The sequence below is a fragment of the Odontomachus brunneus genome, unplaced genomic scaffold, assembly GCF_010583005.1.
Source record: "Odontomachus brunneus isolate Ranch 3 - 2012 unplaced genomic scaffold, Obru_v1 Obru_scaffold_020, whole genome shotgun sequence".
In the NCBI taxonomy this organism is placed as follows: Eukaryota; Metazoa; Arthropoda; class Insecta; order Hymenoptera; family Formicidae; genus Odontomachus; species Odontomachus brunneus.
In genome coordinates, this window is record NW_022639470.1 from 2,653,956 (window position 1) to 2,671,166 (window position 17,211).

A 17,211-nucleotide genomic window follows, 5' to 3' on the forward strand; every position below is an offset into this window, starting at 1 on the left:
CAATTCTTAGCAGTGACAGCTAAACGATTAGCCTTTTGACTAAGTTTAAATCAGCTACCTCGGTTTAGCTGATATTACTAAGTTATTTTTTTGCTTGTAGTTAGATGAAAATATTTTTTCATCGGAATTCGTCATCCACTTTAGCATCATCTTAAGTTCACGGCTATCGTAATACTTGTCCTATATTAATATTAAGATTACTGTCTGAAATATCGTGTTCACTGGTAGTACGAACAGGTTTATTGCCGTAGAAAAAAACACGTCTCGTTGAAATTCCAATGTGTTATTTATTGCAAGCGAGTTTGAGAAATGTAATTATCGTAATGATCTTGTAGTACATTTGCATGGGATAATATTATCAGACTAACAACGACCTATTGTCGTTGCTTTTATAGGTGACGCGCGAAATTGTATGCGTAATTATTATGTTGTCATCGCATCACGTAAAACTTATATACGTGGTATTTATGTACACAGCGAGAAAGTTAAATATTAAATGTCCTTAGGTGTAATGATAGCTTACGAATTAATGGAACGTTTCTTCTCGTAAAAAATAGATATCCAGAGCACCATGTTTCGATTAATTTGTTATGTACAACAGCTGCGTCTTACCCGCGGCGAACGGGCGAGGCGGCAACGAAGATACGATTTTGCATCGCACTCGACACCGCCGCCGCACGATACAGCGCTGCTCGTAAACGCATTACAACACAGTGGCTGCTGCTGCTGCTACTTCCGGTTGAACGGCAAGATTAATACACTACCCGCCGCAGCCGATTCGCAGACATCGAGAAACAAACGAGGAACAGAAACTGACTATTATGCCGCAAAATTTTATGCCCTGTACTCAGTCTTTCACATACGCGATACTTTTTCATCGTAGCAATCTAGTCCCGGCTTGTAACACGCTATTTCTCTTTCTCACGTTTTTGTTATTCGCGACCCGAATTACACCGTTTGAGATCAAAGCGCGCTTGCTATGTGGACGCATAGCCATATAATGTAGGGAAAATTCGTTAATATTTTTTTCTTTTCTATAACGCGCACGAGACCGATGAACGAAATCGGATGTTCTTCGAGTCGCGGTCCTCTCACGTGAAAGCGCGGTTGGGATGGATTCCGTCTCGAGATCCTTAGATCCACGATAAGTGTTTCATTACCGAGCCCAAAGATTCGGAGGATCACCTCTCTCTCTTTCTCTTTATGAACAATTTCGCTTGTTAGTCTCTTCTCCGCCCTCGGTAGAGTAGCGACGAGCGGGGAGGGAGCAGTCGATATCAGAGAAGACGCATGAGGTTACAAACGGGAACGTAGAAATGGGACGGCGAAACATTGGGACGAAATATGAGAATTAGTGTCGAAATGACCGTGGCATAAAATTTCTCGCTGGGCCACCATGGAGGCTCGAATACGACGCGCGCGCGATCTCGCGGTACTTTCGAGAGTCCTTGGTGGGCTCGTACAGAGTAAATAAGATCACAAGCGTCATAGAGGCCCACGAGGACCCCCGGGGGTTAGAATAATACGTAAAAATAGTACTTCGTTGTACACGTGTGCGCGTATGCGTGTGTATGCGCCGATCGTTCCAACCTCTTGGTGGTAAGCTATCCAACAGTTAAATCATATGTCTATCTTTGTCCAATTTAAAGAAAAAACGAAGACAGACATATGATTTAAGTGTCAGGTAGCTTACCAAGAGGTTGGAACAATCGGCCCTTTGTGTATATATGTATATGTGTGTACGTATGTGAGTGAGTATGTAAGTATGCATGGATGCGTGTTGGAAGAGGAGTGTGAGTGAGTGTAGTATGCGCTTAACCTACTTATTATTATATACATATACAACGCGTTACTTCAACGGTTGCCCACAACGCTCGGTTATTTAGGCGCCGCGCGCAGAGAACGTGAATTCCCCTTACTCTCATATCACATGTCGTATGTAAGAAGGCACCACGTAGTAATTCTAGACTGAGAATCCGGTGATTCGTGCGCCGCGAACAACAAATTATTATGCGAACCAGTAGTAGTGCAATGCGCATCTTCGAGCTCTCGGCGACATCGTTCCGCGTTTTCTTCGCGTGGAGCTCTTCGAACTCGTAACTTGCAATTGTTAATTAGACCGCGCATCTCCTCCGAGTGAGTCCGTAATCGTGTACGATTGTGGACGGACATTGCATCAGAGTTACACTGTACGATGTTATCGGGTACGTTTCTGGATAGGAATCGCGCGCAAAGATATAGATTTTCGAAATAGACAAGGTATGCATTTTTCTTCGCTAATGAATATATTACAATTTTGACTTTGCCGGTATATATCTTCACTATCGTTCGACGAGTTGCCGAGCATCGTTTTACTTGAAAAGTAAAAACGCTGGTCGGCATACGAAGAATAGTACAGATATATACAAATACATGAGAGCCGTATTGCTCCTTACGCAACATCATGAAATCTGAATAACAATTCATCGTCCTCGTCTTTTAGTTACGCGCACGTTCCGCCTTGTCAAAACTTTCTAAAGACTACGTATCGTACTTGGTAATTTGTATTTACAGACACATCTCTGTGAGACGACAAAACGTGTAATTTCGGTTTCTTTTCAGAACAAAATCCGGGAGCGGATAACGGGTACATTCTTGATCTCTACTCGTCTGATATCGTAGTGCCTCGTGATATTCTCATTCCTTACGCCATACGATATATCGGCGATATATTGCGACCTTGATGGATCACTGGGGAGAACACGACAAAATCGACGTAAGCTTAACAAAGACTAGGCACTTAAGGCTTCGGGATCACACTTAGCTCGTGAGGACATTGGGTTCAACCTGCGAATGATTTTATGCTATAGCGATGAGAGTTTTGTCACCTTCTACGTGCAACAAATTATTTAATATTTATGCAATGATTTAAAAATAGCTTCTTAAAAATAGAATTAACTGTTGCAAGTAACGATTTTTAAAATTTTGTTTACGAAAATACGAAAATTTATATATTATAAATAAATTTTTTTAAAGGGAATATATCTTAAGTAAATTCTAACGAATTAGATCTTAAAAATGTAATTTTTTTCAATTAAATGTAATTTTCGTGCAATAGAAAGTAAATTAAAAAATTCTTCGAAAATACAGTTGTCTAGAACCCAACAGATATGTATAAAAAAAAAATGTAAGCATACGTTCATAATACTTTGTTGTAATGCGATATCTGCCATTTGCAGCTGCTCAGAAATCCGAGATTTTCAATGCTGGACCAGGCTTGAACAATGTGTACTTTTGTGTGTCCCCGTAATTTTTCATCCCTATTAACCTACGCTTTCGAGCCGAGTTGGACTCGTTATGCGAGATTTTTTCATTGTTCACGCTTGGAAATGCACGGTTATACACGAATCGATTTCATAATAACTTAGCATGTAAGTCCATCGTTACGACTAGTCGATTGCCTCTTTCAACGCGGCTAATTGCTCCTCGCCCAGTTTCACCTTGTCCTGTATCTCACGACCGTCCATTATCAGTTTCGCCTTCATGTTGATAAAATGTTGGTAATCAGCAAACTCCTCCTGATTCAGGTACTTCGCCAAGATCGCCGACACGTTTACGCTGCGCTTGTCGATGTTACTCTTTAGAATCTTTGCTTCTTCTAGCTGATCCATTAGCTTGTCCCGTTTGCTCTCCAAGATTTTCTGCAAATAAGATAAAGAAGAAAGGTATGAGTTCATATAGAATCGTGTGTATTTACATACACACATACACAAACCAAGAAAGAAAAAGAAAACGTTTATTAATTTATAATATAAAAATAAAGATATATGCGAATTTATCTATATAATGTAAAATCGTGCTTCGCAATATTAATCTTATAAACATAACAAAATTAATTAACAACAATTAAAATATATTAACAAAATCTAAGATGGTAATTAAACATTAAATCATATAATATTAATCACTACATTGAGAGAAATTATCCGATTAAATTAATAAATGAATATTTCCTATCAAAATACCGATGAATTTTTATATCCGATCAGGAAACATCTGATGAGAAATATAATTATTAATACGGTTTATAATTATTTCACCAGTTTATTCAATAAAATGCCATTATGATCGAAAGTATCCGATTAAGTTCAATCGGATATCCTGACAGAATATAAAAATTGATCGGAATTTGATCGGAAATATTCGTTTGTTAATTTATTATCGTATAATTTCTCTCAGTTTATGGTATATTACTCATATAATAACATATGACATTAGATTTCGTACGGAAGAGATAATTTGAGGCATTCACACGCGTCTATTTCTTGCTGACGAAACATACGAATTTCACCACATTAAGATGCACGGAAGAACAATTGAGCCAGACAAGTAAGGAAACAGGAGGTTATATATATAAATACTTACTCTCTCCGCGTGGTCGGCCGGCATTCCATAAAGAGCGTTCTCAGCGCGAGCCAACCTGCCGCTCAGGCCGAGGAGGAGACTCGTAATCTTGCCGACTTCCTCTACGTGAAGTCGATACTTTGACGCTTCCGGCGGACGAGCCACTGCGGAAACGCGCGCGGAGACTCGTGCACCCAGAGCCTCATTTACCTCACCTTCTTCCCTGACAGCCTCCTGCTCGGCCCTGAGCACCACCAGCTTCCTGTCGAGCCGCATCATCAGTTCCTCCTGAAAGGTATCGTTTCGGTACATGCGACAAATCGATACAACGACGTCGAGGGAACGTCTATACTTCAAATAGCATCCGAGTCTTTCGAGGGCGTTAAGGAAGAGCAAAGCAAAGTTGCCGTATCTCACCAATTGTACCTGATTTTTTAAAATGTTTGTAACACACGCAAAGTAAGATATAATTTAAAAATGTTTTCTTTATATCTTTCATTGTACATTTATTTCTCACTTTACTTACCGCGTTAAATGTCATTCATATTCAATAATAATAAAGAAGTTGATGATGAGATACGCGTGCGCGATTTAAGAGATCGATACGGTTCCGGCAACTCTTCCCTATTTGATTAGCGAGATAATGAATAGTCATGTGGGAAACTGATTAAGTAACAGTCCAGCTACAACAAGATACGCGAGAGCGCTGAATTCCGAAGAGCGGTAATTACATTTTTACGTAAGACTCGATTGTACCACAGAGACGGAATGATATTTATTATCGTCTTATCCGCGAGCGATCGTTATTACACGATCACCCGGGGCCCGGCGGGCTGCATGCCGATCAAATTTAGTCGGGGGTAGACGCGGCGGAATTAATTATAGAACGCGTCCTATAACGCGTCTAATTATACCTCCTTGCTCCGCACGGCTACTAGTCTTACCTTTTTTTGCCTAAGGTCAAGGCTGTTCGTCGGTACAACCGCCGGCGCATCCTCCTGACGTGTTAATCCCTCCACCGTGACGTCCCGCGAGTATCTTGTGAGGAACCTGGCCTTTCCCTCGGACGTCGTGAAATAAGCCGAAGTGGGGGACAGGGGGCTGGTAGGATCAGCCGACAGTGGCGTGACGGGAGCTGAAGGTATCGTTTCGTGCCTGAAAAAAATTTATCGCGATGATTACACCTCCGGCCGGTTAATGCGGACTAAGCGTTCCCTGCCCTCTTCCCTCTCTCTCTTCCTTCCTTCCTTCCTTCCTTCCTTCCTCGCCGTGTAGTCTCTCCCTATTCCACAGCATCCATGCAAGAAACTTTCTATAATTGTCGCCGTTGCGCGAAAGTAGGAATTGCGTCGATGAGTGTGAGTCACGATTTTATTAATCTCGACGTTTCCAGAGACGGAGGAAGGAGAGGCAGGAATGAGCGAACACGTCCTCCGGTGTGGGATCCAGTATGGGAGGTGGCTCGTACTCACGATTCAAATACGCGATGAGTAACAAAACTGACACTTGATAAATTCTCGAGCTCGCGAATGGGAAGGCCGCAAACTCAACGGGATGTTTGTTCCGCATATTCCTATCACAGTTGTTGTCATTCGCATAACATGCGCGACTTGTCCACCTAAGTGGGTCTATTAAAGACGAGAAAGCGATAAAGAGAGGAGAGCGAACTACAGCGATTCCAGAGTGCACATTATTTATAAAAATTGTTCACAGGAAAAAACCAGATTTATGGTTGGTCCATAACACATCTGATTGTGCTGAACAAATTGATAGTAAAATATGGAACAACTAATTATGTGGTTGCTACAACCACAGAGCAATTGAGTTACAGTGATGATACATAGTTGCTCCAGCCAAAATGTATCCATAGTAAATATCATTCCAACTGATTTTTGATTGCCACAACCAGGGCATTAATCATAACTCTTTTCACGTGAACTTGATTTTACTTATCAATCATGTAATTCTTCTCTTTATTATAAAGTCATGAAAAGTGAATAATTTTGCAGTACATGGAAGCAATCATGAATCTTCCCACATATCTTCAAGGTTAGATTTTTCGCTTTTCACGAATTTATGATAGGAGAAAAGATTCATCATTGGCTCTCAAGATCACGCGAAACTACATTTATGTAGTTAGATGCATCAGAGCAATTAAGTAGTATTAACTGTACACATTTATCATCGTACAAAGATACCTAGGATGATGCAACTATGCTACTTGCAACTAAATATATCTGATTATGTGTACCGTATCTTTTTCTCCACGTTCTATGGCGCGAATCGGCAAGCATTACGTTCGAAATCAATTAGGAAGAAGCCCATGGTTGAGCGAGTGAGAGAGAGAGAGAGAGGGAGAACAAGTTGAGAGACGGAAACAAGCGCTGACTCGACCGTTTTTTTCGTTATTTAATTGTTTCTTTGATCACTATTTGTATACAGCGCATATTGTCCAAACCTGCGCGAGATAGTTACGATTTTATCGTTGTTTGTAGTCGCTTTTAAAATCGCCTGTTTTTCTCCCCACCTCCTGTAAAATATGGTAGAAAGTTTGCGGCACTGGTAAAACTAATTTGACATAATACTCCGGTCTTCCGTTATCGATTTCGCCAAGTGATCGTTCCGTCACCGAGGGAGATTTTACCGCGTCATTGGGCACACTCCGTCCGACATGTGAAATTTTTATTTACGATCGCGAGCTGTGTTATGTATGTGGCACACGGAACTTCCGATGGACGCCCATCGTCGTGCGCCCATCGCCCCATACGAAATAAAAGATCGGGAGATCGTATCTACTTTTCTGGAGGCCCCGTTTCCATTTCCCCTTTCGTCTTGCTGTCGAGCACGGCGCGCACTCCACTGCTGTACGATGCGTCACTCTCAGCCATACGTCGGAGACTGGCAAATAATATGATGCGTAGAGAACGAGCACTGAGTAGTTGGTCTTGACAATATCATTTATGGCGGATTACGCAACAGTCTCGGTGCTTTGGTACTTTCTCCTTGAGCATGCCGGAGGAAGTATTGTCTCAGAGTGCGCGAGACAAACAGAATCGATGGAAAAGGGGAGAGTCGTGTAACGCTGAGCGTAAAATACATCGAATGTGCCACTACGAGTATTGAAAGGCAAGACAATATCCATCAATATTGAACGAACACATTGACAGGAAGACTCAATCTTCTGTGGCGGAAGTTTCGCGCGTAAAATGAATGTAAAACTCGAAGGAGAAGACGGTCGTGGGTAAAAGCGAGGAGGCAAGTCGAAGCAAAAAAGAAACGTCAATCAGCAGACGGCGCTTGTTCGTCCGCGCAACATACTCCTGACGTCTGTCGACGATCTGTCGAATCGTGACGTTTGTCGTCGCTGAAAAGAGACAATTAAATCGCCGTAATGGAGGCTCGTCAACGACGCATCCGCCAAGAAATTCAACGTCCACACCTACGTGAACGATACTCGTGAACAAAGAACTGGAACGCGCATCTCATCTACAAACGAGACACCTTTGGATCGGAGTTGTAACAATATCAATTAAATTATTCTTAATTTAATAATCAATTAAACGAATATATATCAATTTAACTAATTGACGATTCATTTGAACAAAATCGATCGAAATCGTTTAATTGACGACTGATTTCAACAAATTTAATTAAAGACGTTCAATTGATATAAACGAAAGGAATAAAAAACTGTTCAATTAATAATTGAATTTAGAAAATTTAACTAAAGGCCGTTTAATCAACAATAGATAAAATAGATAAAATCAATTGTTTCAATCGAGAAACGTACGATTACTCAAGGTTTATAATTGATTTTGTGGGTAATATTCATATCTAAAGCATCGTGGCATGGTCGAAGATGCCAATGATTGCACAAGAAAAAAATAATCTGAATTCAGGATACATTAACTAGACTCTTAAGAAACGAACAAACTATAATCTTGATTAAAATAATCAGACAAATTTGGTTACGTGCGTTCTAGTGAAAGAAACCAGACAAGTTTTGTGTTACAATGATAAAATTATATTCACAGTTCTTACTAGATTTTATTAATTTCTTAACTGAAAGTTGTTTGTTTTAAGTGTAATATATGATTATTTTGCTTGAAATTAATTGATTTGTTGCTGTATTAAAGAAGAATTCATCTTTATCCTAGTGGGGCTCGAATCTGAGAACTTCTGAATTGTGAGTCGTCATTGTGTTTACGCGCTACATTTTACTTCTCCAATTAATAGATCTGTTACATTTTGCCTATTTATGGTACAACTAACGTTAAATACCAGAATATGTGATTATAACAACCAGAAATTCTATTGAAATTCTGAGTTTAACCAACAAAAATTATTTAACTAAACATGTCACGTTAATTTAACTATGTTCTTTTTTTGCGTTCTTTTTACTCATAATAACCAGACACTTGGATGTACCACTATATACGTTGTAACCAAACTCTAGCCAGTAATACAATTAAATGTTCTGATTGGACACAAGAATATTTCGTTGTAATAACCAAAAGGTCTGTTTATCTTCATCAAAACTTGCTTAACCAAACATGTCACGTCAATTCAAGCAGGCTCTTTTTCCATATGAGAAACGCTAAGTAGGACGCACGTTGAGAGCGCACTGGTTATATCAATCGTTACCGTTCAATCTCCGAATAAATCGCTTGAATTGGCTCATGTTAATCAAGTAAACAACCTTTAATTAAATTTACTAGGTTCAATCGAGCAGTCTTCGATTGAATTTGCTGAAATAAATTGTGAATTAAACGGCTTTCCACAGAGTAGACTCATATTAATCTTCAGTTAAACACGATAATTAATAAAAAAAAATAATTAATTACACGCGATCCTGTCTTAAATACGTGTCATTTTCCTTTCTACTCCGGGGATATCGCGTGTACGGTAAACATGTGTATTTGGCGGTCTGCCAACCGAAAGAAAAAGGACTCCTCGACGGATTAGTTTACACGCGACGGCGACCACACGCGGAGCGCGAGCGCGTCAGATCTCGTGAGATCGAAAAAATTGAAATAACAGTCGCGGGACTTTGTGGAAAAAGCGGCCTCGTACGTTCGTTCATTAAAATTACAAGGTGCCTTCTGGACCGATTAAGTCGGGTGAAGAGAATCGCGGATTTGCACTTGTAATGAGCGCCTTCGGATTTCGAGGCATGCGGCTTGATTAATAGCGCAAAATCCGGCACTCGCGAGCGCCATGAAAACTATCAATTATCGCGTTTGGTCTATATTTACGACGGGGGCTTATCTGCCCCGACCATAACAACAATCTCGCTTTAATCCTTCGTGCAGCCGGACGAAGACAACGCGCGCTCACACGCGCGCGCATGATATCGGAGCCGAGCGCGCGAGCCGGCTCATAAATACGCCTTAATTAACCGGGCTCCAATTCGAAAAACCCACTTTTTATCGTCCGGATCCGCGTCCTCGCCGCAGGAGGCCGTTGACTCCTCCAGGGAGAGCCGCCGCCTCGGTCGTGGCTGCAAGGTCGCCTCCACCCTGAACAGACCGGAAACGTAGTCGGTGGGTTTCTTGTGCTCCGGCGCTGGAACTGATAAGAAGCAAACAAACAAACGAAAATAAATAAAACGACATCATCAGGTGCTCTCTGAACACGTGAGCGCACGAGTTTGCTCGTTCGCTTAGTTTCACGCTTCAGGGATCTCCGCGCCTCATGGAAGCCATAATGCGACAAGGGATTGCATCGAATATCGCGGCAGCGGGAGTGCATAATTGAATAACGCAGTCGTGTCGTTGATTAAATTAGCGCTTATTAAAATGAAGGGTCATCGCTCCCGAACGGACGACAGCACGCTATCCCGGATGATAATTGCGCGCGAGCGCGTGAAGCAGTGACACACACATGCGCGCGCGCAAGACGCGTGAGTGTAACGGCAACTAGATAGATCGTAAACATGTCAGCGCGAGTTCTGCGTTAACGGACGCGGCTCAAAAATGGAATGACTTATCTAATTGTGTATCAAGTACATTGACGTTTATTAATGACGACAGTAACGGGATGGATAGCGAAACCGTCACACGGATGATACCCGCCGGGCCATTATTCATGCAATTGAGACAGTACGATTAAAATCAGACTTGCTCACCGAGTATAGGCACCAGCTTGTCGTTGGGGCTGAGTTGACTGGCCAGGTCTCTGCTGAGCTCCTCGCACTCGATCTCCTCCGGTAATTTCTTCCTGGACTCTGAAAACGGTCGCGCCACTTTGCCTGCGCAGTCTTGTTCCAAGGTGTCCTCCAAGGTGTCGGTCTGCGAGGCGGCGTCGCTGGTGGCCGCGTTAACCCGTAACACGACCTCGGTGCGTTGTACCAACGTCAGCCCCTCGATGCCGGGTTGAGGTGACACGCAGAGCGATGACATCGGCGACAGCTTGTCCTCGTCCACCGGTGAATTTCGCGGGGAGGACGAGGAGGAGGCTTTGGAGACGCTCGAGATCGAGGAGGCAGGTGATCTGCCGGCAGAGCGGAACTTGGAGGACGGTGAGGGCCTTTCCGCTTGCACTTCCGCCTCGGAGCCCGCCTGACTCATCGTCACCCGGCTCGGTGAGTTAGATCTATTCCATGAACCCGTGTTGTCTGTCTGAGTTGGACTGGAGACTTTCCTGTTGCTGGGAACGCACTCGATTCGCGTCTCGTTCCGCACGAGAGAGTCCAGGGAGTTCTTCAGCGACGATCTGGACAACAAGGTCCGCGGCGATATGCGGGCGTCGATAGATCTTCCCGAGGAAGAGGAGCTCGAGCAGCTTCCCGACCGTCTTGGAATAGCTCCTCGCGGGCTCGCGCCCCCGACGTTATCCGGCGACCGTGGCGGCGAGCTCGTCGGAGGCGGTGGTCTGTCGGGAAAGATCGTTGTTTCTATTGAGTTCTGCGTCTCGTGCCCGGCCCGCGACCAACCGTTGTCGTAAGTCGTCATCATCGTCGTGGCGATCGACGTCGTCGTGGTGCTCAATGAGTACGTGGATATCGCGTCGCTCGACGTCATCGCGCCGCTCATTCTCTTCTCGTTACGGCGATTCAGCAACTCGAGGTTCTGCGAAGTCATCTCGATCGTGGCGCTCCTCTCGCGGATAAAGTCGTCGCCGGTGATTGGCAGCGCGCCGCCAATTTCTCGTAGCTGCTTCTGGAAACAGCCGTTTCAGTCCCGTAAATCGAGAAGAGACACAATAAACGTGAAATTAAGTAATTAAAATACAACGAGACGACCAGAGTTCGGGTGTATTGGGCTTTAAAACGCACGAATCGAGCGGTGAAAAAGCGCAGAACGTTGGACCGACAGAATAACAACAACTACGATGAACGACGGTGTGAAGTTCCGAACAGATCAGAATCAGCGCAGCAAGAAACCGAATGTTACAGAGGCTTGAATTGAATCCGCCACGTGTCCTTGACATTGCTATATTTGTAGGTGCGAAAATAGGTGGACCGCGGAGGCGCGAAAAACACGCAAATGTCGCTATTATGAGAAGGTAAATATCCGGAGATAATCTCACCTCTCTATTTTGAGGTAGGGGCTCGCAGCTCGCTGCCAATTTCCGACGTTCTCGCTCCAGCTGCCTGTTCCTGTCGTTGAGGACCTCCACGCTCTGCGGCGATAGTCGCTCCCTGCGCTGTTCGTACTCGTGTCTTTTCTCCGGATGCCTCTTCTCCGGATAATGATGATGATGATGATGATGCTGATGGCGGTCCTCGAGGTTGTCGTTGTTGTTGTTTTCGCTGTTGGCGCGAGACCTCGCGTCGCTAGCCTGGAGCTTTTTACTGAGCTCGTGCGAGAGCTTATTCACCTCCGTAGAATGTTGCTGTTGTTGCGGCTGTTGTTGCTGTTGCTGCTGGGAAGACCTCTCATCCAATCGATGATGAAGAGCGTCCACGCTGTGCGATTTGGAAAGATCGGAGTGCTGTTGTTGGTGATGATTGTTGTGATGATGATGGTGCTGTTGCTGCTGCTGCTGTTGCAACGCATGATGTGGCGTGACACGCAGAAGCACAGGATCGTCGTGATCTCTAGGGGATGGCCAATCGTCCAGTCGAGAAGTCGGCGACATTGTTCTCTTGTAACTACCCTCGCTGTCAGGAGCACCGCGCTCACGTCTGTAAGCCAAGTAGGAAGCCTTAGATTGGCTTCTGAAACAAAAATAATTTCCACATATAGATATAGGTATGATGCAAAGAAATCTACATAGAATTCACATAGCCCTTTTCTTACATTTACAATGTTCACTTCTGATAAAAGTAATCAAGACAAAAGTATTTAATTGATAATTCAAATTAGGACTTGTTTAAGGTTGCTTCTTCAATAAATATAAAAATCATGTAATATTTTAATACTAATACTGTTTAAAAATTATCACATATCTCTCTCTAGACTGTATTTCCAATGAATGTTTTTATTTTGGTAAATATGACAGACAATGCAGGGAGACGTTAAACGCGATTACACGTTCGTCGAATTCCCATTTCACTTCGGCAGACACGCAAGTAGACCGGATTCCCATAAATTCGCCGTGGGGAAAATTTATTACATATTGGCCGATATCCCCGTGCGCGGCTACCTGGCTTTGATTTCGTCGTAATCCGAAATACGCCGACGCATTTCGTAAGAAGACGACGGAACGGTCTTCACGTTTTACGACCGATTCTCATGCCCAGTCGTATTTAAAGCGGGTACGTCTTCGAGGCATACTAGACACGTGTATACATATGCCGTGAAAGCTAAATGGCATCACGTATATTTAAATCTTTTTTGAAATGTCGGACACGGTCATATAGATCATGTTGAGAATCAAGGAAAACCGTTCTCCCGTATATTTTCGGAATAATAATAAGTTATACGTGTAAGTGAAATGCTATATCAACCGTGAACGAAATATTAAACGAATGACATTTCGAGCATTTTCAGTGGTCATGTAATCATGGGAAACATGAGCAACATTGCGACACAGTAAAAAAGTTCAACGATTATCTCGTAACTGTACTTATCGAACACTTTCACTGTTTGTTCGATTGTCAATTGGTTGTAGTTACGTAAAAATGATTCAACCTACAAAATTACGACTTTTTAGTTTTTTTTTTTTTTACTAATGAGTAGTCCATGCGTCTTTCTACATAAAATAAAAAAGATTCAAGCCTTATGAGTGTCTAAAATTAATTAAAAAATAATTTTTACTTCCTACTGGTTCCATTTTTTACTAATTACAATTTTTTCACCCATTTTTTAAGGATTAAAATTGCCTATGATTATTAAAGAGAAGACAATTGACGGTGCTTGACTTTATGAACGATTGCAAGAAACTTCAATGCTATCTATACTTTTCATGTATCAAATTTTTATCTTCATTTTTCTCGAGACGTACTTCATGTCGTTTGGATAATTTTTGCATAATTGCGAACAATTTTACTCAAAGTGCAAAATCTTTCAGTTACAGACAGATATATTTTTTTGTTATATTCGGAGATAACATTTCACACATATTATATATCATAGTAAAAATACGTATTATAAATACTTACAATACAATACAAACAATACATACAAAATATTATAGTAAAAATTACGTTAAAATTATATTTCTTTTTAAAATATTCTTGTAAAATTAGACTATATTAAAACTGGGATTTGATTAAATAGTGTACAAGTGTATGAATGCTTAATTTACGTGATGCGAGAGATTGGAATGATTTTAGTGTATTGAATTAAGTATAGGAGATTAGATAGGAGAAATTATGTAGGAATAAGTACGTAGATAGTATGTAAGTGAAGGCGAAACAAGGCATTAGGTAGGAAAACAGGATTCAGGGCGGAAAAAATACATAGGTAACAGAGGTTATGGCATCATAAAGAACGGGTAATTAGAGTAGTGAAGGTAATGCAGGCAAGCTTAAGTGAGTATGGTAATGCAGAAGAAATTGTCGATAGTGGAGATGTATAATAAATAGTTATAGAAAACAGAAATACAAAAGGGATGAAGGAAGAACAAGAAGAATATAAGAAATGAAGAGGAAATGTTTGATTATCGGATAGGATAAGGAAGTAAAATAAAAATATACGGAAGAAAGATGACACAAGGACTGGTAGGGCAGGTATATCAAGAAGGACGAAATGCAAAGAGAAAGATTATAGCATATGAAAAACTCTTTCTTGGAAATGTAAGCTAAAGGAAGCATATAGGAAGTGAAAAAAAAGTCAGAGGAATTACTTCATGCAGTTAGCAGGAAGTATAGAGTGGAGTAATGAAACTAACAAGATGTGGAAGAAAATTGGGGGAAAAGAGAGTGAAGAAAAAATAAAGAGAGCAGTGAAGAGATAGGAAGAGAAAACTATAAAGATAGTAAATTTTTGACGATTTACACAATCTGTATTTTTGTTATATACGATATGAAAAAATATTCAACTAATTAGAATAACTCTGTAATAAAAAGTCAAACGTTTGCAACATTTTTAAACAAATATATAGTATTTCGTAATTCTGTATGATTTAAGATTACAAAAATTTTGTTATAATTTCTATTATAACAATTGTATAAATTTCTATTATTTCTCTCATATATATCGAAAGAAAAAATATCTAAGAAATGCCAAATATTATAAATATATTTTTATAAATAAGTATATTTTTGTTTTTCAGATATTTTTTCTTTTAGTGTACGTAAGAGAAGGTAGAAAAATATCAAAGCTCCAAGGATCAAGTACTTTCAAGAGACGTAAAAGTGTCTTATCATCTATGCGGATTGACGCAATTATAATAACTCGTTCACAATGAACTGTGCGGTAACGTGGATTACTCGTCAGCTGGAATCATAGTTATTACGTGCACTACGCGTGAAGCCCGTAGAACCCGTCGTGATAAAGGAACACCGTTTAATCGAGACCGGATACGGTCATCAGCGTGTTACATGAATTTTAATTCTTCGGCGTGCCTTTACGGTTCTGTTGCTTTCTCACGAGATTTCCTATCTTTTAAGAATGCGCTCGTAAGAATTCCCGGAATACTTCAAGACGATTGTAGCGTTACACGCGAATATTACCATCTCAACAGCGCGTCCTCGCATTAATAATGCGACTTAGAGACGTAAAGATGCTTCTTACACTACGAATATTTATATTCGCCATTATTTGGGCCGCGCGACTTCGGCGCGAACCGGTTCACAATCAGGCCGGTCGCACATCACGACGCGATTCTCTTCGGGGTGCAACAATATGCATACAACGGGTGTGTCTGACAATTCATGACACATCTGTTGTGTGCAGAAAGAATTCATTAAACAAAACACAAAATGGTTCTACTATTTCACGAATGACGATGTAAAATTTTGAGTTAATTAGAGAAGATTGATGAATGATCACGCGCGATAGATGACTTATAATGGCGAAATCTGCCATTGTATGCTAGTATATTAAACAATACTGAATGAAAAACTTTTCAAATTATTTAATTTTTAAATTTCAATTTTATTATATTTTTGGTATTCCAGGAATTGACTGTTAGTAAGATCTATCCTGCTAAGAAACATAGTAAATTTTACTAGTAACATAGTATGTTCAAGCATGTTACTTTTCCTAAAATATAAATAGTATATATGAAATGAAAGGATAATGAATTATTGCATGATATCGATCTATTCCTTGGTTGCAAGATCCTATAGTAATTTTTACTATAAAATTCTCTCCGTGTAATTTCACCGTTCAGTTCCTGGAGAAACAAGCATCGCTTAAAACTAAAATTCCTCGCCTGTTACCAGCTAGGAAAAGATCGTTTTTTCTACTTGAACACAGAGTTTTAGTTATTAATTAGATTAGTGTATAATTTTTAGTTATTAATTAGATTGATCGGTGCACGATAATGCACCGATCTTCTTCAATTGGCAACTTAAAATTTTGCATAGTTTGCGAAATGATGGAGGAATTTAATGTTCAGCTTGATGAGTTCTACCTGCCCACAACGAGTGTATCGTGAATTGTCAGACACTCTGTACTACAAAATCCGTCGTCGTGATGCCGTAATATAAAGAGCGCTCTTTCAAAACGGATCTGCTTTCCTGTTTCGCGTTGTGTAAGTAGAAGTTACGGGCACGCGAGACACGATCTACCTGGACGAGCGCGCGAGCGAGCGTACTCGCCGCGGAAGATAGAGATCACCGAAGCGAGACTAACGTTCGCAACACTGACATTGCTGCGTCGTTTCGACATTTATCATTTATCGAGCGCACGACCGAGGGTCCTTCGACCGACTTAATCCAAAGTGTGCGATCGCAACCACGTCGATTTTTCTTCTTTAATCGGATCATGAGTTGACATTGAAATGCCGTTGCTGTCACAACATCCTCGTTACATGCATTGTGCCGGATTTAAGTCCATACGTATTTATGAGTACGTAACGCGTGATGCGACCGATGTCGGACTTTGTCCGTGAGTTTACGAGTCGCGTCGTCGAAGTGTCGAAATTCTTATTCCCGACCGATGGATCTGCGCGTCCGAGATTCGACGCTGTCTCGCGATGGAGGAAAAAAACTAAGTAACGGAGTTAATCTCCCACTAATAGTCATTGCATTAATCTTTTTCTTTTTAACCGAGTAAATGGAACGACAACGTTGCGAGATTCACCTCGCTTTCATCCACGACGATTCTCGCGATGGTTCTCGCGCGAAATCCTCCGGAACGTGCGCGAAATCTTTGTAACGTGAAATCTTAATTCTTTCTAATTCTTTTCTATGGCCGAAAAAAAGAAAGTTCTCGCTGCAATGAGGCGATTCAGCGAGTAGGACGGAAAGTAAAATTTGCGTATTCTAATCAC

General features: G+C 41.3%; 1 protein-coding gene across 4 annotated transcripts in view; it reads right to left on the bottom strand.

The window, feature by feature from the left end:
• Positions 1-267: 267 nt before the first annotated feature.
• Positions 268-17,211, bottom strand: part of LOC116842044 — a 196,905-nt gene continuing 179,961 nt past the window's right edge. For 2 of the 4 annotated variants that reach the window (XM_032810685.1, XM_032810686.1), the window contains exons 8-13: positions 11,914-12,544; positions 10,511-11,543; positions 9,807-9,954; positions 5,328-5,538; positions 4,405-4,671; positions 268-3,680 (exon numbers count right to left, since the gene is read on the bottom strand). In XM_032810685.1, coding sequence (XP_032666576.1) covers positions 3,429-3,680; positions 4,405-4,671; positions 5,328-5,538; positions 9,807-9,954; positions 10,511-11,543; positions 11,914-12,544 — 2,542 coding nt within the window. In that variant the 3' untranslated portion in view covers positions 268-3,428. Of the gene's footprint in view, positions 3,681-4,404; positions 4,674-5,327; positions 5,539-9,806; positions 9,955-10,510; positions 11,544-11,913; positions 12,545-17,211 lie in introns of those variants that run through there. The other 2 variants (XM_032810687.1, XM_032810688.1) reach the window with 2 other exon arrangements.